This window comes from Zophobas morio, unplaced genomic scaffold (genome assembly GCF_036711695.1).
Source record: "Zophobas morio isolate AGI-343-1 ecotype UQ-CSIRO unplaced genomic scaffold, CSIRO_AGI_Zmor_V1 ptg000021l, whole genome shotgun sequence".
Lineage (NCBI taxonomy): Eukaryota > Metazoa > Arthropoda > Insecta > Coleoptera > Tenebrionidae > Zophobas > Zophobas morio.
Window position 1 is genome coordinate 24,982,711 of NW_026972126.1, and position 27,216 is coordinate 25,009,926.

The 27,216-nt window shown below is 33.8% G+C and overlaps 2 protein-coding genes across 4 annotated transcripts in view; both read left to right on the forward strand.

Annotated features, from left to right (window-relative positions):
• Positions 1–158: 158 nt before the first annotated feature.
• On the forward strand, positions 159–17,281 carry LOC135132067 (low density lipoprotein receptor adapter protein 1-like). Its single transcript, XM_064059994.1, has 5 exons — positions 159–494; positions 16,181–16,289; positions 16,340–16,516; positions 16,571–16,937; positions 16,990–17,281. Exons 1-5 carry the CDS (start codon positions 449–451, stop codon positions 17,056–17,058), a joined length of 768 nt encoding a protein of 255 aa, XP_063916064.1. The 5' UTR covers positions 159–448; the 3' UTR covers positions 17,059–17,281.
• A 793-nt stretch (positions 17,282–18,074) lies between these two features.
• The window catches only part of LOC135133048 (beta-1,4-galactosyltransferase 4), a 65,668-nt gene continuing 56,526 nt past the window's right edge, over positions 18,075–27,216 (forward strand). The window contains exon 1 of one of the 3 annotated variants that reach the window (XM_064061298.1): positions 18,075–18,198. The gene's annotated coding sequence lies outside the window, so the exon portion shown is untranslated. Of the gene's footprint in view, positions 18,199–18,274; positions 18,491–24,756; positions 24,983–27,216 lie in introns of those variants that run through there. The other 2 variants (XM_064061299.1, XM_064061297.1) reach the window with 2 other exon arrangements.

Below are 27,216 nucleotides of genomic sequence, written 5' to 3' on the forward strand. Positions count from 1 at the left end.
CCATTGTTACCAAGCCGGAGATGGCACTCGTGGATTACGTAACCCCCCACCTTTTTGGCTTAAGTCACGTCCAGATCCGGCTTTTCGCGTCTTGCCCTTTCGCGATCGGCGCTTTCTCCCATTTTCGCGCTAATTGCGGGCAATTTCGAGCGTACCAGGCACCACGGGCCCCAGTGCCACAAAAACCTGACCTTCCACCGAGACAAGCTGGAAGCGATAAGGCTTAAGTCGAACTCGGAGGAGACTTAAAAATATATTAAGTAATCGCGGTTCCGCGGAAAGTGGGTAAATACGCTCGGCAAAAGATCATATCTGGCTGGAAAAGATCCATGGTTGCTTGACGAGTCGACATTCACCGATCAGCTCGTGAGTAGCGAAGACGCGAGTGCTAAGCGCGGACTTTGATTCCAGTTGACGTCAAGAAGGATCATTCTTGTGCGATACAGTGATGGCTTTCCTTAAGAGCATCTGGAAGACCAACGGGAAGCACCACAGTAAGTCCGTCTTTCTTGGTACTTCATCATGTAGTACCTATACATGTAGTTTTTTTAAATCACCGTGTGTATTCTTTGTATGTTTTTTTTTTTAAACACCCCGTGTGTATTTTTTCGTGTTCGTGTTTGGTTCCATTGTCTGCGCGCCGCGGAATTCCTCCTTATGCAAATTAGCGTAATGAAATTTTCTGTACCATTGGGTACCGCCGTGGTACCGATGAAATATGCACGGGAAACACGCGCTCGAGGCCAGAATAGAAATGAAGCGCAACAACAACACCAATTAAGATTTGTGCGATGCACCCACAGGTACCGATGGTACCAAACGCGGAACCACCAAAATCGCTATCGCAAGTCGGAAAATAAGTTGCATCAGGCCGATGCACCAGAAAGGTGCAGTCTGATGCAATATCGGCTCGACCATGGAATGTAAATTCGGGCCCAGGTTATAATTATCGGTGTCCTTAATATGAGTTTGCATGAAATTCAGCCGCTTATTATCCGCCATTACCCGCAGAAAAATTCGAGTAATTATCGGTCAGTAATTTATGGTAATGATAGGAAATGGAGTGTCGCTCGATTTGTTTTTCTTGGACTTTTACTTGACGCAATCTCTTGTTCTCGTGGGGCTTCGTAAAAAATTCCAGACCTCGTATAATGAGCCCCCTCGGGCTTCGCCATTCCGATTGCGGTAGGACAGTAACGCGTCCACGAGTTGCATCAGGCTCGAACCTGTCTTTTAATTGCGCCTTCCGAGAAATAGGAACAGTTATTGCTTATGATTTATTCAGGATGTTGGCCTCTGAAGGCTGTCGGAAATGCGGGTTGCCTAAGCGCCGATTTCGCCAGCAGGATTCGACGATTTCGGGGGTTATTTTGACTTTGGCCCTCTATTACGCAAAAACACTTTCGATCGGTGGTGCTAACATAAATTATTATGCTCTCTTTGTTGTGTTAATGATCGCTGTGTGGTTTATGGAGGTTGCGTAATCGCGTCTGTTGTTTTACCTTGGTGGTCGCTAAAGTCGTGGCTGTTTATCAATTAATTAAGAAATATTTCTGTTATCTGGCGATTGGAGCGGGTGAAGAACGGCGACGGCACCGAGAGGTGCCATTTCGAAAGTTTATCGGTGGTTTGTTTGATGCTTCTTTGTGTTATCGGTATCAGAAATTCAATGAGAGTCGTTAACAATAATAATTTATTAATGAAGCGGTTATCGCTGGTAATTATGGTGCGTACAGATACGGCGGGTTAATAATATAGGGGAATTGGGACGCTGGCAGAGAACGGCAGGACGTGACGGGTCGCGTTTCGCGGAAAATGACCCTTAATGAGTACGTTCTGGCCGTCTGGCGAGACAAAATTATTCAGTAATATGCAGACAAATTTCTACTTTCTGTCATTTTTGTTTTGAGTGGATCTGTGATAAGGGTCACAGTGGCTCAAACTGGTTTCATCAATGTCAAAGCTGTCGCTTCTTAATTTGTTTTTTTTTTTAAACCTGTCAGGCCACAGAACAATGAGGATGAAGTTGATGATCAAAATTGGTCTAAAATTATTGAAATACAGATTTCCTCGCCTGTGAAGTACAATAAAACTTTTATAGGTAGTTTTTTTTAAATTTTTTTATAACAAGCGCTTGAGAGAGAGAGAGAGCGCATGCTTGTGATTTTTTTTTTGTCAGGTTGACAACATTTTTAAAATTTTGTTTGGTTTTTACGCGCGTTCATGTCAAAATTGACAACTGTGATAGACATCTTAATAATGCTAGCAATAATTCACAATTGCCAACCCAAAAATTTTCTTCAATCATTGATAGTCACTTGGTAGAAGCCGAAAAGATATTATTGGACCCCGAGATACTTTACATCCTTAAAAAAGACAATTGGAGCTCCCCAGATTTTTCGCAACCTTAATAAAGACACCCTAGGGACCACCTGGATTCTTTCGCTTTCTTAGACAAAAAGACAATAAGGGTCCTTGAGACTCTTACAATTCCATAAATAAAAGACACTAGGGGCTCCCGAGATTTTTTCGCATCTAAAAAAAGACACTAGGAGCCCCTGGGATTCTTAGGCATCCATAAATAAAAGACACTAGGGGTCCCCGAGATTCTTACGTAATCTCAAAGAAAAAGACACTTGAAACCCCTGAGATTCTTTCGCATTTATAAAAAAGACACAAAGAACCCCTGAGATTCCTTTACATCTATACAAAAGACACTAGGGGCCCCTGAGATTCTTTCGCAATGTTAAAGGAAAAAACACTAGGAGCCACCGAGATTCTTTTGAAAGACACATTAGGGACCCCTGAGATTCTCACGTAATCTCAAAGAAAAAGACACTAGAAAACCCTGAGATTCTTTCGCATTTATAAAAAAAGACACAAGGAGCCCCTGAGATTCCTTAACTTCTATACAAAAGACATCAGGGGCCCCTGAGATTTTTAGGCATCCATAAATAAAAGACACTAGGGGCCCCTGAGATTCTTTCGCAATCCTGAAGAAAAATACTAAAGGAGCCCCTGAGATTCTTTCGCAATGTTAAAGGAAAAAACACTAGGAGCCATCGAGATTCTTTTGAAAGACACATTAGGGAGCCCTGAGAGTCTCATGTAATCTCAAAGAAAAAGACACTAGAAAACCCTGAGATTCTTTCGCATTTATAAAAAAAGGCACAAGGAGCCCCTGAGATTCCTTAACTTCTATACAAAAGACATCAGGGGCCCCTGAGATTTTTAGGCATCCATAAATAAAAGACACTAGGGGCCCCTGAGATTCTTTCGCAATCCTAAAGAAAAATACTAAAGGAACCCCTGAGATTCTTTCGCAATGTTAAAGGAAAAAACACTAGGAGCCACCGAGATTCTTTTGAAAGACACATTAGGGACCCCTGAGATTCTCACGTAATCTCAAAGAAAAAGACACTAGAAACCTCTGAGATTATTTCGCATTTATAAAAAAAAAGGCACAAGGAGCCCCTGAGATTCCTTAACTTCTTTACAAAAGACACTAGGGGCCCCTGAGATTCTTTCGCAATCCTGAAGAAAAATACAAAAGGAGCTCCTGAGATTCTTTCGTATTTATAAAAAAAGACACAAGGAGCCCCTGAGATTCTTTCGCAATGTTAAAGGAAAAAACACTAGGAGCCATCGAGATTCTTTTGAAAGACACATTAGGGACCCCTGAGATTTTTACGTAATCTCAAAGAAAAAGACACTAGAAACCCCTGAGATTCTTTCACATTTATAAAAAAAACACATAAGGAGCCCCTGAGATTCCTTAACATCTATACAAAAGACACTAGGGTCCCCTGAGATTCTTAGGCATCCATAAATAAAGCACACTAGGGGCCCCTGAGATTCTTTCGCAATCCTGAAGAAAAATACAAAATGAGCCCCTGAAATTCTTTCGCAATGTTAAAGGAAAAAACACTAGGAACCATCGAGATTCTTTTGAAAGACACATTAGGGACCCCTGAGATTCTTACGTAATCTTAAAAAAAAAACACATTAGGGGCCCTTGAGATTCTTTCGCATCTATAAAAAAGACACTAGGAGCCCCTGAGATTCTTAGACATCCATAAATAAAAGACACAAGGGGCCACTGAGATTCTTAGACATCCATAAATAAAAGACACAAGGGGCCCCTGAGATTCTTTCGCAATCCTGAAGAAAAATACAAAAGGAGCCCCTGAGATTCTTTCGTATTTATAAAAAAAGACACAAGGAGCCCCTGAGATTCTTTCGCAATGTTAAAGGAAAAAACACTAGGAGCCATCGAGATTCTTTTGATAGACACAAGGGACCCCTGAGATTTTTACGTAACCTCAAAGAAAAAGACACTAGAAACCCCTGAGATTCTTTCACATTTATAAAAAAAAACACAAGGAGCCCCTGAGATTCCTTAACATCTATACAAAAGACACTAGGGTCCCCTGAGATTCTTAGGCATCCATAAATAAAGCACACTAGGGGCCCCTGAGATTCTTTCGCAATCCTGAAGAAAAATACAAAAGGAGCCCCTGAGATTCTTTCGCAATGTTAAAGGAAAAAACACTAGGAGCCACCGAGATTCTTTTGAAAGACACATTAGGGACCCCTGAGATTCTTACGTAATCTTAAAAAAAACATACTAGGGGCCCTTGAGATTCTTTCGCATCTATAAAAAAGACACTAGAAGCCCCTGAGATTCTTTGACGTCTATACAAAAGACACTAGGGGCCCCTGAGATTCTTACGCATCCATACTTAAAAGACACTAGAGCTCCCTGAGATTCTTACATAATCTCAAAGAAAAAGACACTAGGAACCCCTGAGATTCTTACGCATCCATAAATAAAAAACACTAGGGGTCCCTGAGATTCTTACGTAGTCTCAAAGAAAAAGACACAAGGAACCACTAAGATTCTTTTGGATCTATAGAAAAAGACACTAGGGGTCCCTGAGATTCTTTCGCATCTACATATCAAAAAGACACTAGGAGCCCCTAAGATTCTTTGGCATCTATACAAAAGACACGAAGAGCCCCAGAGATTTTTACGGATCCATAAATAAAAATCACTAGGGACCCCCGAAATTTTTACGTAATCTCAAAGAAAAAGACACTAGGAATCCCTAAAATTCTTTGGCATCTAAAAAAAAAGATACTAGGGGTCCCTGAGATTCTTTCGCAATCCTGAAGAAAAATACACCAAGAGTCCCTGAAATTTTTTCGCAATTTTGAAGAAAAATAAAATAGAAGCCCCTGAGATTCTTTCGCAATGTTAAAGGAAAAACACTAAAAGTCATCGAGATTCTTTGGAAAAGCACATTAAGGACTTCTTTGGCATCTATACAAAAGACACGAAGAGCCCCTGAGATTCTTAGGCATCCATAAATAAACACATTAGGGGCCCCTGAAATTCTTTCGCAATCCTGAAGAAAAATACAAAAGGAGCCCCTGAGATTCTTTCGCAATGTTAAAGGAAAAAACACTATGAGCCGCCGAGATTCTTTTGAAAGACACATTAGGGACCCCTGAGATTCTTACGTAATCTTAAAGAAAAACACACTAGGGGCCCTTGAGATTCTTTCGCATTTATAAGAAAGACACTAGGGGCCCCTGAGATTCTTATGCATCCATAATTAAAAGACCCTAGGGCTCCCTGAGATTCTTACATAATCTCAAAGAAAATGACACTAGGAACCCCTGAGATTCTTACGCATCCATAAATAAAAAACACTAGGGGTCCCTGAGATTCTTACGTAGTCTCAAAGAAAAAGACACTAAGAACCCCTAAGATTCTTTTGCATCTATAGAAAAAGACATTAAAGGTTCCTGAGATTCTTTCGCATCGACATATAAAAAAGACACTAGGAGCCCCTAAGATTCTTTGGCATCTATACAAAAGACACGAAATGTCCCGGGGATTTTTACGCATCCATAAATAAAAATCACCCGAAATTCTTACGTAATCTCAAAGAAAAAGACACTAGGAACCCCTAAAATTCTTTGGCATCTATAAAAAAAGACACTAGGGGCCCCTGAGATTCTTTCGCAATCCTGAAGAAAAATGCAACAAGAGCCCCTGAGATTCTTTCGCAGTGTTAAAGGAAAAACACTAAAAGCCACCTAGATTCTTTGGAAAATCACATTAGGGACTCCTGAAATTCTTTCGAATCTATAAAAAAGACACCAGGGGTCCTTGAGATTCTTAGGCATCCATAAATAAAAGACACTAGGGGTCCCCAAGAGATAATTACTTATGTAATCTTAAAGAAAAAGACACTAGGGGCCCCTGAGATTCTTAGGCATACATAAATAAAAGATACTAGGGCTACACGAGATTCTTACGTAATCTCAAAGAAAAAGACACGCATTAATAAAAAAAGACAGTGGGACCCCCTGAGATTCTTACGCATCCATAAATAAAAGAGACTAGGGCTACCTGAGATTCTTACCTAACCTTAAAGTAAAAGACACTAGAAGTCTCTGAGATTCTTTTGCATCATAAAAAAGACACAAGGCGTCCCCAAGATTCTTACACAATCTTAAAGAAAAAGACACTAGGGGCCCCTAAGATTCTTTCGCATTAATAAAAAAAAAGACATAGGGCCCCAAAAATTCTTTCGCATCCATAAATAAAAAGACATTAAGGCCCCCTGAGATTCTTTCGCATTGTGAAAAAAAAGACACCAAAACCTTCCGAGATTTCAACAGAACTTCCCTCGTCTCTAAATTACAGTTGAATGAACTTTGAGTATTTTATTTTTTTGTAATGACCGCTAAATTAGTATAGACGTAGATTGTTAAAATACAGGTAAAAAAGCAACGTCTGCTTATGCTTCTAGTGAGTTTTTCTATATAAAAAATTGTTTCATGACGTCATCAACATTAAAAAAAAACAAAGTGGCCCCGCCCACCCACCCGTTTTCTTTGTGATTACTCATTTTATTGGACGAAAAGTAGATTTTATGTTGGTAGACAGTTGAATCTAGAATCAACAAGTAAAATTAACCCTCGTCACCTCCACTTTTAAATTTCATTGGGTTATTTTATTTAGTTGGAGCCAACAATTGAATTTTATTTTGTACAGTGGTCGGATCTGTGCTTAAAAAAAATCAAAGTGACCCCACCCACCCACCCGTTTTCTTTTTGATCACTTATTTCATTGGACGAAAAGTGGATTTTATGGCAATAGACAATGGAATCTAGAGACAAAAAGTAAAACTAACCCCACTTACCTACATTTTTCAATTTCATTGGCTTATTTTATTTACTCGGACATGATGATTTAATTTTATTTTGTACAGTGGTCGGATCTACGCTTAAAAAAAATCATAGTGACCCCGCCCATCCACCGGTTTTATGTTTGTTCATCCATTTTATTGGACAAAAAGTGGATTTTACGTTGATATACAGTGGAATCTAGAACTTTTGAATTTCATTGGCTTATTTTATTTACTCTGAGATGACAGTTGACGTTATTTTGTCAAGTGGCCGAATCTACGTTTAAAAAAATCAAAGTGGCCCGCCCACCCACCCCATTTTCTTTTTGATCTCTGATTTTATTGGACGAAATTGATTTTTTACTTCCCGAGCGTAAGCAAAGGAAGTATTGTAATCGAGTCCGTCGGCCGACTCTCTACTTTTACGTTTTCTCGATCTTTCATGACCCCTAGAAGACGAAGAAATAGGTCTCCCATTTCCGTCTGTCTGTCCGTCTGTCCGTCTGTCCGTCTGTCCGTCTGCCGTCCCGGATTTTTATTAGACAGATATCTCCGAAAGTACTCGACCGATTGTTGTGAAATTTTGTACTTATATTAAGAATATCATGTAGATGGTAAAACGCTAACCAAAATTTGTCTAATCATCCCCACCACTAATGCGATGACGTCACTTCAAAATTGTACATAGTAAATGGGTTTTCAATTGTATAAAATAACATAGTCCTACACATGTAGTTTACAACTCTGAATCGACTTTTCACCCGAAACGTCCAGATTTTTGGAAAAAAAATCAAAATTATAAAACAACATTTTGAAATTTAATTTTTAATCTGCTAACCAGAATGCTTTGAAATGTTGCAGATGTTTTAAGGCTATAAAGAGCATCATAAATCTTTAGTCAAAAAATATTTGCTTATCCCCTCCAAAAACTTGATGACGTCAGCTCAAAAGTTTGTGGAATAAATCATATCTAAAATGTACAAAATATGATGAGTCTGTACTTGTGATCTATCACACCATTCATATTTTTTGGATTTGCATATACAGGGTGACTCAAAAAAATTAATGAATGCGTAAATATATTTTATTGATTTAATCAGGAACTACAAAACCGAATGCTCTGAAATCTTGCAGATGTTTTAAGGTCATAAAGAGCATAATAAATGTTTAGTCAAAATATATTTGCTTATCCCCTCCAAAAACTTGATGACGTCAGCTCGAAAGTTTGCCGAATAAATCATATCTAAAATGTACAAAATATGATGAGCCTGTACTTGTCATTTATCACTCCATCCATATTTTTTGGATTTGCATATACAGAGTGACTCAAAAAAATTAATGAATGCGTAAATATATTTTATTGATTTAATCAGGAACTACAAAACGGAATGCTCTGACATCTTGCACATGTTTTAAGGTTATAAAGAGCATAATAAATGTTTAGTCAAAATATATTTGCTTATCCCCTCCAAAAACTTGATGACGTCAGCTCGAAAATTTGCCGAATAAATCATATCTAAAATGTACAAAATATGATCAGTCTGTACTTGTGATTTATCACTCCATTCATATTTTTTGGATTTGCATATACAGGGTGATTCAAGAAAATAAATGAAAGCGTAAATTTATTTTACTGATTTACTCAGGAACTACAAAACCGAATGCTTCGAAATCTTGAAGATATGTTAAAATTATCATAAGCATGGTAAATTTTTGATCAAAATGTATTTGGTCGTCCCCCCTAAAAAATTTATGACGTCGCCACAAAATTTTGCTGAATAAATCCTATCTAAAATGTACAAAATATCGTGAGTCTCTTCTTGTGATTTATCATTCCATTCAAATTTTTTCGACTTGCATATACAGGGTGACTCAAAAAAATTTATGAATGCGTACATTTATTTTATTGATTTAATCAGGAACTACAAAACCGAATGCTTTGAAATCTTGCAGATGTTTTAAGGTTATAAAGAGCATAATAAATTTTTAGTCAAAATATATTTGGTTATCTTCTACAAAAAACTGATGACGTCAGCTCAAAAGTTTGCCGAATAAATCGTATCTAAAATGTACAAAATATGATGAGTCTGTACTTGTGATTTATCATTCCATTCATATTTTTGGATTTGCATATGCAGGGTGACTCAAAAAAATTAATGAAGGCGTGAATTTATTTTATCGATTTAATCAGGAATTACAAAACCGAATGCTTTGAAATCTTGGGAATATTTTAAAGTTGTTATAAGCATGGTAAGCTTTTGTTCAAAATGTATTTGTTCATCCCTCCTAAAAAAATTGATGACGTCACCCTTAAATTTTGCTGAATAAATCCTATCTAAAATGCAAAAAATATGATGAGTTTGTACTTGTGATTTATCATTCCATTCATATTTTTTAGATTTTCTTAAGAGGTGGTTCAAAAAAATTAATGAAGTCAATTTATTTTATTGATTAAATTAAAGGCAACACTTATTATTAGTATTACACCCCAACCAACCCAATTTGGTAGACACAAAATTTGTTAAAGGAAAAACTCGGTTGAAACATAAGGGTAGCACGCTTATTTACATCGACTTTAACATTACAGACCTGCATTTGTTTTATGCGTTCACTTGGTTCCGCGAATGTGAAATAGACATGTTTATAATCAACCAATTGTGAATTTCACCGTCAATAATTAAAATAAAACCCAATGTTTTATATAATAAGCGGAAGTCGAAGCAATAAAACCGATGGTCGTTTTGTTTACAGTTTCTCTGTTTGACTCTCACGTATGCTGTTACGCTTGTCATCTTAAATTAAGAATGTTTATACATACACGATTTTCAGTTGCCTCTGATACGTATACGTGAGTAAATTGTTTCGTTATTTTATTGATTATTACAAATCAATATTCAAAACGACCCAATTAATTTTCCCGAAAATTTGAGAATATAATAATTTTATTCTTAGTATTACACTACATCTATCCCAACTGATATACGTGTCCTTGCAAAAATGTTGATGACGTCATCGCAATTTTTTTTTTAAATTCCCACTACAAAAATGTAATGAGAAAAAAAACACAATAGGCATGCAGTCGTCAAGTTTCCGACAGCGAGGGAAGTACTGTCTAAACTCTTTAGACCAATTTTTATAAAATATAATGTTAACAACAAGACAGTCAGACGGAAACGGGACCTACTTTTTCGCATTCAAGGCGCCGCGGAACGTCGCGAAACCATGAAATCGCCCCGAATCCAAGCGAAAGAGAAACAAACCACACTTGACGCAAAATTAGAGCAGCCCCCGAATTTCACCCAAACCGCAATAATCCAAATCGTGCAATTCCGTTGCCAAACTCGGCAGCGTGGCGTGACCCCGACCATAAAAAATCCTCCTCGCGCTTTCTATTGTTGTCAAAGCGAGCAAATTGCCCAATGTTTATCCCTCCGAAGGCCTAAAAATCGCATGTTTCCTCACAGTTCCCTCGAATCGATAACACCATGTGCAACAACACAAACAAGACGTAGTAAATCGTAACATCGTCATCCATTCATAGCGTTTCGATCTTCGTCAGCCGATAACGATAAGGAAATGACTCGGGTTTTTGGGCCCGTGTGTCACACTTTGACCCAGGGTTTGTGCGCAGTTTGCGCCAGACACAACATAAACCACATGATTGCGTTTTGCGCTTTTCTCTCCTTTTGGAGACGGTGGAAAGTTGGCCGAAGAAGCGGTAATTGGGAGTTGGAGGGAGTTCGAAGTGACACGAGGCGGTCTTTAATTCAATTAAATGCGATAATGCGACGGCGTTTCCTCAATTAACCTCAATATTCGGAATTATTTATCGGAGAGTTGATGTAATGCGTAAACATGATTGCAAAAAGTTGCGCAGAATTGGACGAGGCAGAGGCGGCGAGGAGTCAAGGGTACTAACCCCATTAGTGGATGCCAGATTGGGTGTCGTATTTTAGAATCGGAAGAGATAAGAGTGTTATTGGTTTCGAAGTTTCTATTTTTATCGCGATCAAAACACTACGAGGAATTAGATTTTCTTGTTTGAAACATCGGTTTCACAGAAACTTGGTGTTTTGTTTGAGGTATTCATTGTAGTCGATGTGGAAATTTTGCGGTTTGTTTGTTTTCGAATAACTTAATAAAAAATTAGTAGAAACTTGTTTCTACAGAAATTTTCATCGCCCTTGAAGTAAAGCCCAAAGAATCCCGTTTCTTTGAAAAATTATAAAATTTGTTTTTGCGATTTTTGTTTTTACCTATATGAAGTCAAATTTCAACTTCGAAAAATAGAAAATTTGAGTATCGAAAAGAAAAAAACAAAAAGAAAAATAATCGAGAAGTAGTAAAACTGAAGAATGGAAGATTTGAAAAATTATAGAACTGAAAAACTTAAAAATCAAAAAATCGAAAAACAAATTGAAAATTCGACTATTGCTAAAAACGAAAAACCGGAAAACTGAAAATTCGAAATTCTCAAAATCGATAATGAAAAATTTTATCAATTCTCAATGTTTGGATTTTTCGATTTTTCAGTTTTTCGATTTCTCAATTTTTCCACTCCTTGATTTCTAGATTTTTCAATTTTTGGTTTGTTCGAATTCTTAATTTTTCGACATTTTGATTTCAAGATTTTCCGTTTTCTCAATTTTCCAATTTTTCAAATTTTCGATTCTTTTTTTTTCGTTTTTTCGACTTTTCGATTTCTTCATTTTTCGACTACTGGATTTATAGAATTTTCAACAAGAAACTAAACTTAAAATGATAAATTTTTGTAGGGAAATATGGATTTTGAAATTACGCTCCGCCCCTCGGTCTGATAACGAATGAAAAATTCATAACACCTGAGATTGGGGCGGGTGGGCGGGTCTTATTTTTTTACATTCTTTTCTTAACGGTTATAGTTTTCTTTCAAAAACACGATACTTGAAAACATTTGTTGTAGAGAAAGAAGGATTTTGTAATTAAGCTCCGCCCCCTGAGTCACGACGAATAAAAAAAGCACCACACTTGAGTTAGGACGGGTGGGCGGGACTTATATTTTAGGGTTTTTATGTCAAAAACCCACAATTCGAAAATCGAAATTTCGAAAAACTGAAACATCCATGAATCGAAATATAGAAAAAAATATCAAAAGTCGAAAAATTGAAGATTCTAAAATCGAATAATTAATAATTGAAATCGAAATTAAAAAAATTCGAATATTAAAAAAATCGAAAATGGAATCGAAAAATGGAAATATGGAAAAATCGAAATTTCGAAAACTGAAATTTTGAAAAATTGACGAAAAGTCAAAAAACCAAAAAACCGATGAATCAAAAACTGTAACATTAAAAAAAACGAAAAATTGAAAAATCGAAAAATTGAAAAATCGAAAAATTGAAAAATCGAAAAATTGAAAAATCAAAAATATCAGAACTGAAGATATCGGAAAATTTAGAATAAAAAAAAAGTTCTAAAATTGAAAAATCGAAATTAAAAAAATTTAAATATCGAAAAATCGAAATGGGAAAAATGGAAAAATCAAAAATTCGACGTTTCGATTTTTCGATGTTCGAATTTTTTTATTTTCAATTTTTCGATTTTTTGAAGTTTTCGATTTTTTGAATTTTAAATTTTTCGATTTCTGCAGTTCTCGTATTTTTGATTTTGAAATTGAATAACCGAAGAATCGAAAAATCGAGAAGTCGGGAAATCGGAAAACCGAAAAATCTAACATTAAAATATCGAAATAATTTTGAAAATCTAGAAATTGAAATTTTTCAATTTCCACCAAAATTGTAGTTTTGAAAAGTTGAAAAATGGAAAACTTGAAAAATGGAACAATGGAAAAATGTTAAGCATTGAAAATCCGACAAATAGAGATATGAAAAAATCGAAAAATTCGAATATTAAGACATTAAAAAATGGTAAAACTGAAAAACCAAAAAAACGAGATATTGAGGAATCCAAAAATCTAAAATTTAGAAAATCGAAACATCCAGCAAATGGAAAATTGAAATATCGAGAAACTGAAAAACTGGGAAAAATTAGAATTCGAAAAATTGAAAAATTTAAATTTAAAAAAACTTGAAACATCGAAACATCGAAATCTCGATAAATCGAGAAATGGAAAAATTGGTCAACACTAAAAATTCGAAAAATTTTTAAAATGGAAAATCCAAAACTTCTATAAAATTTAAAAAACGAAAAATTGAAAAAATGAAAAACTGAAAAATCAAAAATTAAAAAAATCAAAAAACTGAAAATTCCCGAAACTCAAATAGCGAAAAATTGATCAATCGATAAATGGAAAATTTCAAAAATCGCGAAATCCGGAAATCCAAAAAAATCTAAAAAGAATGAGAAAAAAATTGAGGAACCAAAAAATCGAAAAATCAAGAAATCGCAAACTGAAATGTAGGTACAGAAATTGGGAAAACGAAAAATCGAAAAACTGGAAATTCGAAAAATTTTTAAAATGAAAACATTAATAATTATAAAATTTAAAAAACAAAAAATTGAAAAATCAAAAAATGAGAACTCAAAAAATCTAAAATTTAAGAAATAAAAAATTAAAAATATCAAAAAATTGGAAATTCCCGAAAATTAAATTTCGAAAAATTGATCAATCGATAAATGGAAAATTCAAAAAAACGGGAAATCCAGAAATCCAAAAATGTAAAATTTGAAAAATCGAAAAAATGAAAAATCGAATAATTGAAGAATCGAAAAAGTAAAAAATCGAAACATCAAGAAATTGAAAAATCGAAAAACAAAGAAATCGAAAAACTAAAATATCCAGCAGTTGGAAAATTGAAACATCGAGAAATCGAAAAATCGAGAAGTCGAAAAACTGAAAAACTGAGAAATCGAAAAATTAAAATTTGAAAAATCGAAAAATCGAAAAATTTAAATTAAAAAAAAAATTAAAAATGATAAATTGAGAAATAGAAAAATTGAAAAATCTTTAAAATGAAAAATCGAAAAATATAAAATTTACAGAAGGAAGAATTGAAAACAAAAAACTGAAAAATAAAAAAATAAGAGCTCGAAAATTGTAAAATTTAAGAAATCAAAAATTAAAAATATCCAATTTGAAAATTCCCGAAACTTAAACATCGAACAATTAATTGATCAAATGATTTGAAAAAACGGTAAATCCAGAAATCCAAAAATCTGGTATTTAAAAAATCGAAAAATTGGAAAATCGAGAAATCGAAAAACCGTAGAATCAAAAAATCGAGAAATCGAAATGTCGAGAAGTCGAAAAATTGAGAAATCGAAAAATTTAAATTTAAAAAATTGAAAAATTTAAATTAAAAAAAAATCGGAACATCGAAATCTCGATAAATCGAGAAATGGAAAAGTTGATAATACTGAAAATTCGAAAAAATTTAAAAATGAAAATTCGAAAAATATAAAATAAAACGAAAAATTGAAAAAATTCAAAATTCAAAATTCAAAAATCGAAAAATTTAAAATTTAAGAAATCAAAAAATTTCGAGAAAATTAAAAATTCCCGGAAGTCAAATATCGAAAAATTGGGCAATTGATTAAAATGGAAAATTTGATGTAACGAGAAATCGCAAACTGAAATGTTGATAAATTGGGAAAACGAAAAAGTGAAAAATCCAAACTCCAAAACATTGGAAAATCGAAAAATCGAAAATCTGAGATATCGAAAAATCGAAATAACAACCAAATGGGAAAAAACATCGGGATATCGAAGCATTAAAAGATCGAGAAAACGAAAAGTCGAGAAGTCCAAAAATTCGAAAAATTTAAAAATGGAAAATTGACAAAATGAAAAACTGAAAAATCAACGACGGGAACTCAAAAAATCTAAATTTTAAGTAATCAAAAATTAAAAATATCAAATTTCCGAAACTCAAATATTGAAAAATTAATCAATCAAAACATTGAAGAATTGAAAATTTGAAAATCGAAAAATCGGGAAATCGAAATGTCGAGAAGTCGAAAAATTGAGAAATCGAAAAATTAAGATTTAAAAAATTGAAAAATTTAAATTAAAAAAAAATCGAAACATCGAAATCTCGATAAATCGAGAAATGGAAAAGTTGATAATACTGAAAATTCGAAAAAATTTAAAAATGAAAATTCTAAAAATATAAAAAAACAAAACGAAAAATTAAAAAAATTAAAAAATAAGAACTCGAAAAATTTAAAATTTAAGAAATCAAAAATAAAAAATTCCAGAAAATTGAAAATTCCCAAAAGTCAAATATCGAAAAATCGGGCAATTGATTAAAGTGGAAAATTTGAAATAACGAGAAATCGCAAACCGAAATGTTGATAAATTGGGAAATCGCAAAAGTGAAAAATCAAAACCCCAAAACATTGGAAAATCGAAAAATCAAAAATTTGATATATCGAAAAATCGAAATAACGACCAAATGGGAAAAAACATCGAGATATCGAAGGATTAAAAAATCGAGAAATCGAAAAGTCGAGAAGTCGAAAAATTAGAAAAATTTTAAAAATGGAAAATTGACAAAATGAAAAATTGAAAAATCAAAAATCTGAAAATATCGAAGTATCTAAAAGTCAAAAGTCGAGAAATCGAAAAGTATTTAGAAAAGCCAAAAATGGAAATATTGAAAAATCGAAAGATTTAAAAATCGAAAAATTGAAGAATCGAATATTTGAAAAATCGGGAAACTGAAATACAGAAAAATTGGGAAATCGAAACTTCGAAAAGCCGAAAAATTGAAAATTTGAAAAATTTTGGGGATGATTAGCCCAATTTTGGTTATCGATAAACCTAAACCATATGTAAAATTTGACAATCCGGACCTATTTTTGGTACTCTAGGGATCATGAAACCTCGCGAAAACATAAAAGTAGCTAGTCGCCCGATCAACTCGATCACAATACTCTCTTAACGCTCAAGAATTAAAAAAAACTTGCATTCAAAACGACTGATTTTTAAAAATGTGCTTAGGCAACCAATATTACATTTTTATTTGAATTAATTCCAGAACTATCCGAAGAACTCGCCCTCCAAAACGCCAAAGAAACCGAGCCAGAACCCACCGAAATCGAGACCGAAAACGACGTCATCACCTTCAAACTAAAATATTTAGGCAAGTATGCAACCAGTTAAACATCAGTGGCTCTAACGCGACCATTACAGGCAGCACCGTAGTGGAGAAAATCTCCAGCGACAACATAAACACCGAAGCCGTTAAAAACATAATAAAAGTAACCAAAGCCGGCCGGAAGAAACTCCAGAGGGTCAATATCGCGATCTCCCTCAAAGGAATCGCCGTTACGGACCTGGAAGGAAACGACGTACTAAAAATATCCATATACAGGTCCGTCTCTAGCCACATACGTATTGTCCGACAATCTATTTGTTGAAATTTCAGAATCTCCAACTGCTCCACCGACCCCACCCACCGCCAAGTCTTCTCTTTCATCTCCACCGACCCCACCGAAACCATGGAATGCCACGCTTTCATCTGCTCGAAAAGAAAAATGGCGGAAACTGTGACCTTGGCGGTGGCCCATGCCTTCGGGACCGCGTACGAGGCGTGGCGGATTTTGCCCTCGACCAAAGAGTTCGAAAAAACGGTGACGAAAGAGAACGAAAAGAACAACTTGAATGAGGAAGAGAAAACCGAAAAGGACATAGTCGAGGAGAAACTGATTGATTTTGACGACGAGCCGCTGACGGAAAATCAATCGGTGGCTTTTGGCAAACCGCCATGTCAGGAAAATCTGAACAACCATTGGGTAAATATGGCGCTTTTGGTAGTTGGGTGATTATTAATGGGTGATTTTGTAGGTGTGTTTCGACGACGATTTTGTGAGCGAAGCTCGAAACGCCTTCAAAAATGATTTAATTATGGCTTAGGAGAGTCTTGTACATAGCGCGCTGTATCTATATTATATAACCGATAACGTAAGATCTAGATTAGTTCGTTAGTTAGTTTATGTTAATTGTAAATTATTCCTATTCGTAAGCCAAAAATTGTGTTTCACAGTCACCTTCGAGCTCAAATTCCTTGAATCCTTGACACTCCAAACGAGCATATTTTACTAGTTGTTTTTATAAGTTACATAAATCTCGAAAAATCGGATCTAGTTTTCTTTCCAATCCCCCCCACGAGCTTGTTTGTTCGACGCAAACACGCGTCGCCTATGCAGCTACTTAATGAATGAAATACGTCGAAAAGGGGTTTCCCCTCCACAATCGAGCATCGCGACGTCCTTAAGGAGCGACGCAGGCGCGTCGCGACGCTGTCCTGGAGAGAGCGCCGGATGAATGCGGATCTGGCGAGGAGAGAGACGGAGAGGAGGAAGATGGCTGGCTGTCTTCGTCTAGCGTCGATATGGGGACGCCAGCTGTTGCGCGACAGAGCCGGACTGGCCCACCTCATTCAAACCACTACTCAATCCGACGAAACTTTTGACAGCCAAGTCTCCCAGTCGTGACGTAATTCGACTGCGCAAAAAATAAAAATAAAACAATCCGTTTCCGCAATAATCACTCAGTACCAGTCGTAATTTCCGCGGTATCAATTTCCCTTGTCATGAAGTGACAAACGAGGTTTCCTCTGTCACGACGACAAAAACACGAGACCCTCCCCTACGAAATAAAAAATTCGCAGCATGCATAACATCCCATATTGATTACGCCAAGTCACGCGAACGAATTCTGTGGCTGGTAATTGAATTGAGCAATAAAAGTACAGGCGGCCGAATTAATAATAACAACTGCAATTGCAAAATTTTCCCAGAACGATTTTACAACAGCAAGTGCCGCTTATCGGGTTTAAGACTCCTATTTATTTTATGGTTATTGATATATATTTTTTTTTCGGTGAAGATTAAGTGTTTGATATGATTTCACGCTTGTTTGAAACGCGACTGAGTAAGATTTTATCTGTGGTTACTTGTGCCGATCTAATCTGCGGTTTTTCTGTTCGCTTGTAAGAAACGAAGAAATGGAATGTTGACGGAGATCTATTGCAAGTTTGTTTGCATGACTAATGTGAGTAATGTGGTTGTGAACGGAGGTTTGTTTGCTTTCAAGTCGCGTTATTTTTGTGGTAGTGGGGTGGGAACGAGCGAAGCGAGTATTTATGGTGTGTTTATTTCGGTAATAATCATGCAATTTTTATTGGGATTATTTTTAATTAATGGGGTGTGTCATAGTACTGATAAAAATGCAACGATGATTAGTGTTCGAGATTTTTGCGGCGAGCGAAGCGAGCTGTATTTGTGTTAAATCCATGTCACTGTTGTTTTTCTTAGTTGAGATTTTTCCGCCAGTGAAGTAAAATGTAAGTATTAATAATTTTTATTCTGAGTTGAGATTTTTCTCCTGAACAAGACCAGCTTTTTATATTCTGACCAGATGTATGTACGTTATTTCTTAAAAATAATGTTTATTGAAGTTATTTTTAAATAACCAAATCAAGTAAGTATTATCGATTTTTAATTGTTCAAAATTTTTCGAATTTTCAGTGTTATCAATGTTTCCATTTTTAGATTCATTGGCATCTTGATGTTTCGATTTTTCGATTTTTTTTAATTTAAATTTTTAATTTTTCAAATTTTAATTTTTCGATGTCTCGGTTTTTCGATTTTTCGATTTTCCAATTTTTTCATGTCTCGACTTTCACTTTTTCGTTTTCCCAATTTATCTACCTACATTTCAGTTTACGATTTATGGATTTTTCGATTTTTTGATTCTCCTATTTTTAGATTTTTTTGGAATTTCTGGATTTCGCGTTTTTTCAAATTTTTCGGTATTTGAATTTGGAGAATTTTCAATTTTTTGATATTTTTAATTTTTGATTCAAGTTATTTGATTTTTCAGTTTATTAATTTTTTCAATTCTTCGTTTTTTAAATTTTAAATTTTTGGATTTTTTCATTTTAAAAATTTTTCGAATTTTCAGTGTTATCAATTTTTCCATTTCTAGATTCATTGGCACCTTGATGTTTCGATTTTTCGATTTTTTTTTAATTTAAATTTTTCAATTTTTCAAATTTTAATTTTTCGATTTCTGGGTTTTTCGATTTTTCGATTTTCCAATTTTTTTGATGTCTCGACTTTCACTTTTTCGTTTTCCCAATTTATCTACCTACATTTCAGTTTACGATTTCTGGATTTTTCGATTTTTTGATTCTCCGATTTTTAGATTTTTCGTTTTTCAGATTTTTTTGGAATTTCTGGATTTCGCGTTTTTTCAAATTTTTCGCTATTTGAGTTTGGGGAATTTTCAATTTTTTGATATTTTTCATTTTTGATTCAAGTTATTTGATTTTTCAGTTTTCATTTTTTCAATTCTTCGTTTTTTAAATTTTATATTTTTGAATTTTTCATTTTAAAAATTTTTTGGATTTTCAGTGTTATCAATTTTTTTCCCTTTCTAGATTCAACGCCATCTTCATGTTTCAATTTTTGATTTTTTTTAATTTAAATTTTTCAATTTTCCAAATTTTAATTTTTCGATTTCTCGGTTTTTGATTTTTCAATCTTTAGATTGTTTTTTGATTTCTGGATTTCGCGATTTTTCAAATTTTCCATTTATCGATTGACCAATTTTTCGGTATTTGAGTTTCGAAAATTTTCCATTTTCTGATGTTTTTTATTTTTTTAATTGAGTTTTTGGATTTTTCAGTTTTTCATTTTTTCAATTTTTCATTTTTTAAATTTTATATTTTTGGATTTTTCATTTTAAAAATTTTTCGAATTTTCAGTGGTATTAATTTTTTTCCCTTTCTACATTCATCGGTATCTTCATGTTTCGATTTTTGATATTTTTTTTAATTTAAATTTTTCAATTTTCCAAATTTTAATTTTTCGATTTCTCGGTTTTTCGATGTTTCGATTTTTTTATTTTTCAATTTTTAGATTTTTTTTTTTGATTTCTGGATTTCGCAATTTTTCAAATTTTCCATTTGTCGATTGACCAATTTTTCGGTATTTGAATTTCGGGAATTTTCAATTTTTTGATATTTTTATTTTTTGACTTAAGTTTTTCGATTTTTCAGTTTTCATTTTTTCAATTCTTCGTTTTTTAAATTTTATATTTTTGGATTTTTCATTTTAAACATTTTTTGGATTTTCACTGTTATCAATTTTTTTCCCTTTCTATATTCAACGCCATCTTCATGTTTCGATTTTTTGACTTTTTTAACTTAAATTTTTCAATTTTCCAAATTTTAATTTTTCGATTTCTCGATTTTTCGATGTTTCGATTTTTTGATTCTTCAATCTTTATATTGTTTTTTGATTTCTGGATTTCGCGATTTTTCAAATTTTCCATTTATCGATTGACCAATTTTTCGGTATTTGAGTTTCGGAGATTTTCCATTTTCTGATGTTTTTAATTTTTGACTTGAGTTTTTTGATTTTTCAGTTTTTCATTTTTTCAATTTTTCGTTTTTTAAATTTTATATTTTTGGATTTTTCATTTTAAAAATTTTTCGAATTTTCAGTGTTATTATTTTTTTTTCTTTCTAGATTAATCGGCATCTTCATGTTTCAATTTTTGATTTTTTTTAATTTAAATTTTTCAATTTTCCAAATTTTAATTTTTCGATTTCTCGGTTTTTCGATGTTTCGAATTTTTTATTCTTCAGTTTTTAGATTTTTCTTTGGATTTCTGGATTCCACGATTTTTCAAATTTTCCATTTGTCGATTGACCAATTTTTCCGTATTTGAGTTTCGGGAATTTTCAATTTTCTGATATTTTTAATTTTTGACTTAAGTTTTTCGATTTTTCAGTTTTTCATTTTTTCAATTTTTCGTTTTTTAATTTTATATTTTTGGATTTTTCATTTTAAAAATTTTTCGAATTTTCAGTGTTACCAATTTTTTTCCATTTCTAGATTCATTGGCATCTTGATGTTTCGATTTTTAGATTTTTTTTAATTTAAATTTTTCAATTTTCCAAATTTTTATTTTTCGATTTCTCGGTTTTTCGATGTTTCGATTTTCACTTTTTCGTTTTCCCAATTTATCTACCTACATTTTAGTTTGCGATTCCACGATTTTTCGATCTTTTGGTTCTTCAATTTTTAGATTTTCTTTGGATTTATCGATTGACCAAGTTTTCGGTATTTGAGTTTCGGAAATTTTCAATTTTTTGATATTTTTATTTTTTGACTTAAATCTTGTGATTTTTCGATTTGCCATTTTTTCAATTTTTCGTTTTTTAAATTTTATATTTTTGGATTTTTTCATTTTAAAAATTTTGCGAATGTTCAGTGTTATCAATTTTTTTCCCCTTTTTAGATTCATCGGTGTCTTCATGTTTCGATTTTTCGATTTTTTGATTCTTCAATTTTTAGATTTTTTTGGATTTCTGGATTTCGCAATTTTTCAAATTTTCCATTTATCGATGGACCAATTTTTCGATATTTGAGTTTCGGGAATTTTCAATTATTTGATATTTTTGTTTTTTGACTTAAGTCTTTTGATTTTTGAGTTTTTCATTTTTTCAATATTTCGTTTTTTAAATTTTATATTTTTGGATTTTTCGGATTTTCAGTGTTTATCAAATTTTCCATTTCTCGATTTATCGAGCATTTCGATGTTTCGATTTTTAGATTTTTTTAAAATTTACAATTTCAATGTTTCACATTTTAATTTTTCGGTTTCTCAGTTTTCCAATTTTTCAACTTCTCAACTTCTCGATTTCTCGATGTCTCAATTTTCCAATTGCTGGATGTTTCGATTTTGTAAATTTTAGATTTTTGGATTTCTCAATTGATCGTTTTTTTGGTTTTTCAGTTTTTTGATTTTTTTGAAAGTTACACTTTTCAATTTTACGATGTTTTAATATTAGATTTTTCGATTTTTCCATTTCTCTACTTCTCAGATTTTCAATGTTTAACATTTTTCCATTTTTCCATTGTCCAAGTTTTCCATTTCTCAACTTTTCAAATTTTGGTCATTTTTCCATTTATAGATTTTCAAAATTATTTCGATATTTTAATTTACGATTTTTCGGTTTTCCGATTTCCCAACTTCTCGATTTTTCGATTCTTCGGTCCTTCAATCCTTCAATTTCAAAATCAAAAATACGAAAACTGCAGAAATCGAAAAATTCAAAATTCAAAAAATCGAAAACTTCTAAAATAGAAAAATCGAAAAATAGAAATGTCCAATGTTCGATTTTTCCATTTTTCGCTTTTTAGAGTTACATTTTTCGATTTTCCAATTTTTCTAGTTCAGCACTTTTTTGATTTTTTTAATATTCCAATTTTTCGTTTTCTTTTGGTTTTTCAGTTTTTCGATTTTTTTAAAAGTTACACTTTTTAATTTTACGATGTTTTAATATTAGAATTTTACAAGTTTTCCATTTCTCAACTTTTCAAAGCTATAATTTTGATAATTTTTCCATTTATAGATTTTCAAAATTACTTCGGTATTTTAATTTTCGATTTTTCGGTTCTCCGATTTCCCAACTTCTCAATTTTTCGATTATTAGGTCCTTCAATTTCAAAATCAAAAATACGAAAACTGCAGAAATCGAAAAATTCAAAATTCAAAAAATCGAAAACTTCTAAAATCGAAAAATCGAAAAATCGAAATGTCGAATTTTCGATTTTTCCATTTTTCGCTTTTCAAAGTGACATTTTGCGATTTTCCAATTTTTCTAGTTTATAATTTTTTGATTTTTGGACTTTTCATCCAATTTTTCAAAATTTCAGTTTTTGAAATTTCGATTTTTCCATATTTCCATTTTTCGCATTTTAGATTTTTTTTATTTCGATTTTAATTATTAATTCTTTGATTTTAGAATCTTCGATTTTTTGAACTTTTAATATTTTTTCTATATTTCGATTCAGGAATGTTTCAGTTTTTCGAAATCTCGATTTTCGAATTGTTTGTTTCAGACAAAAACAAAACATAAAATATAAGCCCCGCCCACCCGCCCCAATCTCAATTGTGATGAATTTTTCATTCGCTGTCAGACCGAGGGGCGGAGCGTAATTTCAAAATCCATATTCCCCTACAGAAATTTACCATTTTAAGTTTAGTTTCTTGTCGAAAATTCTATAACTTCAGTAGTCGAAAAATGAAGAAATCGAAAAGTCGAAAAAACGAAAAAATGAAGAATCGAAAATTTGAAAAATTGCAAAATCGAAAAGTCGAAAAGTCGAAAAATCTCGAAATTAAGAAGTGGAAAAATTGAAAAATCAAAAATCTGAAAAATCGAAATGTCGAACGATTTTGAGATTTTCGAATTTTCAGTTTTCCGGTTTTTCGTTTTTTGCGATAGTCGAATTTTCGATTTATTTTTCGATTTCTTGATTTTTCAGTTTTTCACTTCTTTGAGTCTGAAGTGTCCCATTCTTCTCGTTTCTCTATTTCTCAGTTATATTTTTTTAATTGCACGAGTTTTCGAATTTCGATATTCAAATTTTCAATTTTTCTACTTTTCGAATTTTCAATTTTTCGATTCTTCTACTTGTTTACGATTTTTTAAATTTTAGATGTTTGAATTTATGAATTTCTCGTTTTTTCAAATTTTCCATTTATCGATTGATCATTTTTTCGATATTTTCAATATTTTGATATTTTTAATTTTAGGTTTTTCGAGTTCTCATTTTTTGGAATTTTCAGTGTTATCAATTTTTGTAGATTCTAGATTTTTGGATTTCTCAATGTCTCCTTTTTTGGTTTTTCAGTTTTTCGATTTTTTAATTTCTCTACTTCTCGGATTTTCAATGTTTCATATTTTTCAAGATCTCGATTTCTCAACTTTTCAAACTGCAATTTTGGTCATTTTTCCATTTCTAGATTTTCAAAATTCCGAAATTTTAATTTTTGATTTTTCGGTTTGTGGATTTTTCGACTTCTCGACTTTCGATTTCTCCATTTCTAGACCGATCTTTTGATGTTTTGACTTCTCATTGTTTCAATTTTTCAATATTTCGATTGCTCAGTTTTTCGATTCTTCGGTTCTTCAATTTCAAAATCGAAAAACTGTAAAATCAAAAATACGAGAACTGGAGAAACCGAAAAATTTTTAATTTAAAAAATCGAAAACTTCCAAAATCGAAAAATCGAGATTAAAAAAATTTGAATAACGAAAAATCGAATTTTGACCAGCTATGAATTTTGGTAGATTTGTCGTTGATAGAATTTTCGTCCTGTCAAATTACCGTCAGACAAACTCTAGCTGCCTTTGATCGTTTTTTTATTTGTTCTCTCGGTAGAAAGTGCGACAAGCGATTTTATCCACGACCAAACGTAATATTGCCAACATAAAATAAAAGTTCCCAAAACAAAGAAAAAACTATTCAGTGACGTCATCCGCGCCGGTTTATGGGTTTCATGACCCAACACCCAAACAGCGCGTAATCCCGCCGATAACCCACTTTACGACCGCAACTTTCGCCTCTATCTCAAGGCCGCCGCGCCGCCAAAATCGGCCCTGTTCCTCGCCGGGCCTCGCGCAGCCCGTCCTCATCCGCCGAGCCGCCCCTGCCGCATCCCCAGCGCCGCCCCCACCCCGCCGGCCGGTGCACTCCATCACCCCGACCGTTCCTCCCACGTCTCCAGTCCACTCCAAATCGCGTCCCGACGTGTCATCGTTATCCTCCGGCAGGCGAAAAGGGCCGCAGCGGCGAAGCGACGTACGTCTTGGCTTGGCCTTCCGGCGGCAGTGGTGGGGGCAGCAGCGGACGTCTTTCGCCGGATTCGACATTCGCGTTCTTCTCGTGCGGAGATGTCAGTGCGCTGTGGCGGCGGCCGCTTTCCGTGTGACAGGTACTGAGGATGCACGCGCGCTGGGATTTTCCTGAAACAGGTGAGTGACTTTCGAGTTTCGGGGGCGGCGATTACGGACATATGTCGGCGACGCCGCGGATTGTTAATAATTAAGGACGTGGGAACCTGATGGTGCGATAGGCGGCACGCGATTCGGCGGCGGCGAAATGTGTCTTGGATAGGGGTGGAGGCGGCGAGGAGTGGAATGGTCAACAAAAATAATTAGAGGCTTGCGTAATGGACTGTATTTACCTGTGCATAAGTACGACGGGGGAATGATGACCTGGACTAATGGTGGTAGTGGACCAAAATCGACCCGGTTTTTATAAATTTTAGTTGTGTTGGCTGGGGTTCAAATCGGGGCTTAAATGACCTCTGGAATGTTCAATACAGTTTTCAATTAATCGATCAAGACTTTGTCTTTTTCTGGTGGAACGTAATTGAGGCTTCGTTAAAAGTCGAAACAGTGCTGCTTGAGAGCGAAAAGCAATGGGAGTTATTGTTTTAAGTTGTTTTCAGGTTAGTTCTTGGGAACTTTCTCTTTCTGACCTTTGATTAGTCCACGTTTCCGACTTGAGCTAACGTAATCAGAACGTTGTTCCGAGACGGTGATATGTGGTAGCGTTCGGTATTAGGCAATAAAAATGTATACAAGACTTATTAATAGATTAAAACACGTCACATAATATCTGGAACGAACCAACGAAAATTAAAAAAGAGCCTATCCGAGTAGTTGTTGTGGTTATTTGGCCAAAATACAACTGTTGTTGTTTTTTTAAAAATAACACAACATATTTACGTATGAAATTATAATTTGGACTACTATACTGTGTAATAATTGTTGTCGCGGCATTGTGATTAGAAAGTTATACTAAATATTTCCTATAAACAATTTATAGGTCAACAACGATAGCAATATATTATGTATAGTAAGCGCGAACGAAAAAACTTATGTCATTTTGTGGCGTTAATTTTTTGTGCACTGTCACCTTGACGTGTCAGAGAATCTCCCGTGACTCTCATGGCTACCAACCTGCAAATTAATGCCACAATACGTGTTTTTGTGTCTGCTGTACATACAGCACTCGCCAATTAGCCAGGTGAACTTAATTAAACAGCAAAGTCCAGAAACGGTTTGGCGTTTTTAGAGTGTACATATTTGTATTGCAAAAGATCAAGGCGTTTCGCTTTTTTACCATCTTTTCCTGAAGTGTTTTAGCTGTTCAGGTGTGATTTTTGCAGCTTTTTCTCGCCGCTTCCGTTTATCAGATTCTGGCTAAATTATCCCGTTCGTTTTGATTCAATTTTTGGCGCTTAATTTCCTGTTCTTTCATATAAATTGATTGAAATCTGCCACGAAACGAAAATAAAAAAGTCGAAAAAAACGGGATGTGGAAACAATGAAACCGTGAAAAAATCCCTAAGGTAGGAGAAATCAGCAAAGTGTAAAAATTATTCTGCGGTTTTCGAACTTCTCTCGATGATTTTACGTTGTTAGGGTTTGGATATTGAGGATTTTTTGTGTACACTGTTTGGTTGAAAATGAAATGAAGTAGAGCTGGCTGTGAGATCAGTTGTAAAGGTGGTATACATCTGTCACAATACGTCAATCTGTCAAAAATCGAACATCCTAGTAGCAAAAGTGGTTAATTTATTATGTGTTAAAAAATATTTTTTTAATTAAGCTAAAAGTATCACGCTGCCATTTATTATATCGTTTTAAATCTGTCCAAATATGCTTATTTCTCGAGAGTACGAACAATAGGTCATCTGTCCGTCTTTCTGTCATTTGTGTTGATTTTTATTAAATAATCTCCGAAACTACTGGAGCGATTGTTGTCAAATTTTGTATATGTATTTAGAAGATCATGTAGATGATAAAACGCTAACCAAAATTTGATTTGAACAATTTGCTGACGTCATGTCAAAATTTTCTACATTAAAATTATTTATAAATTGTTGCCCTTTGCCTCTTTTACGGATGCGAAAAAATTTCGGAGGCCCTTAGTATCTTCTTCTTTAAAAATGCAAAAGAATCTCGGCAGCTCCAAGTCTCGTTTTTTTTAAGGATGTGAAAGTATATCGAGGGCCCTTAGTGTCTTTTTCTCTAAGAATGCGAAGGAATCTCAGGGGCTCTAATGTCTTTTTCTTTAAGAATGTGAAATACTCTCAGAAGCTCTTAGTGTCTTCTTCTCTAAGCGAAAGAATCTCCGAGTCCCCTAGTGTCTTTTTCTTTAAGAACGCGATAAAATCTTGGGGTTCCCTAATGTTTTT

Coding starts and splice junctions, on each gene's coding strand:
- LOC135132067 (XM_064059994.1), top strand. CDS start 449: ATGGCTTTCCTTAAGAGCATCTGGAAGACCAACGGGAAGCACCACA. Junction 16,290..16,339: donor AAACTAAAATATTTAGGCAA/GTATGCAACCAG, acceptor CATTACAGGCAG/CACCGTAGTGGAGAAAATCT. Junction 16,517..16,570: donor CTAAAAATATCCATATACAG/GTCCGTCTCTAG, acceptor TTGAAATTTCAG/AATCTCCAACTGCTCCACCG.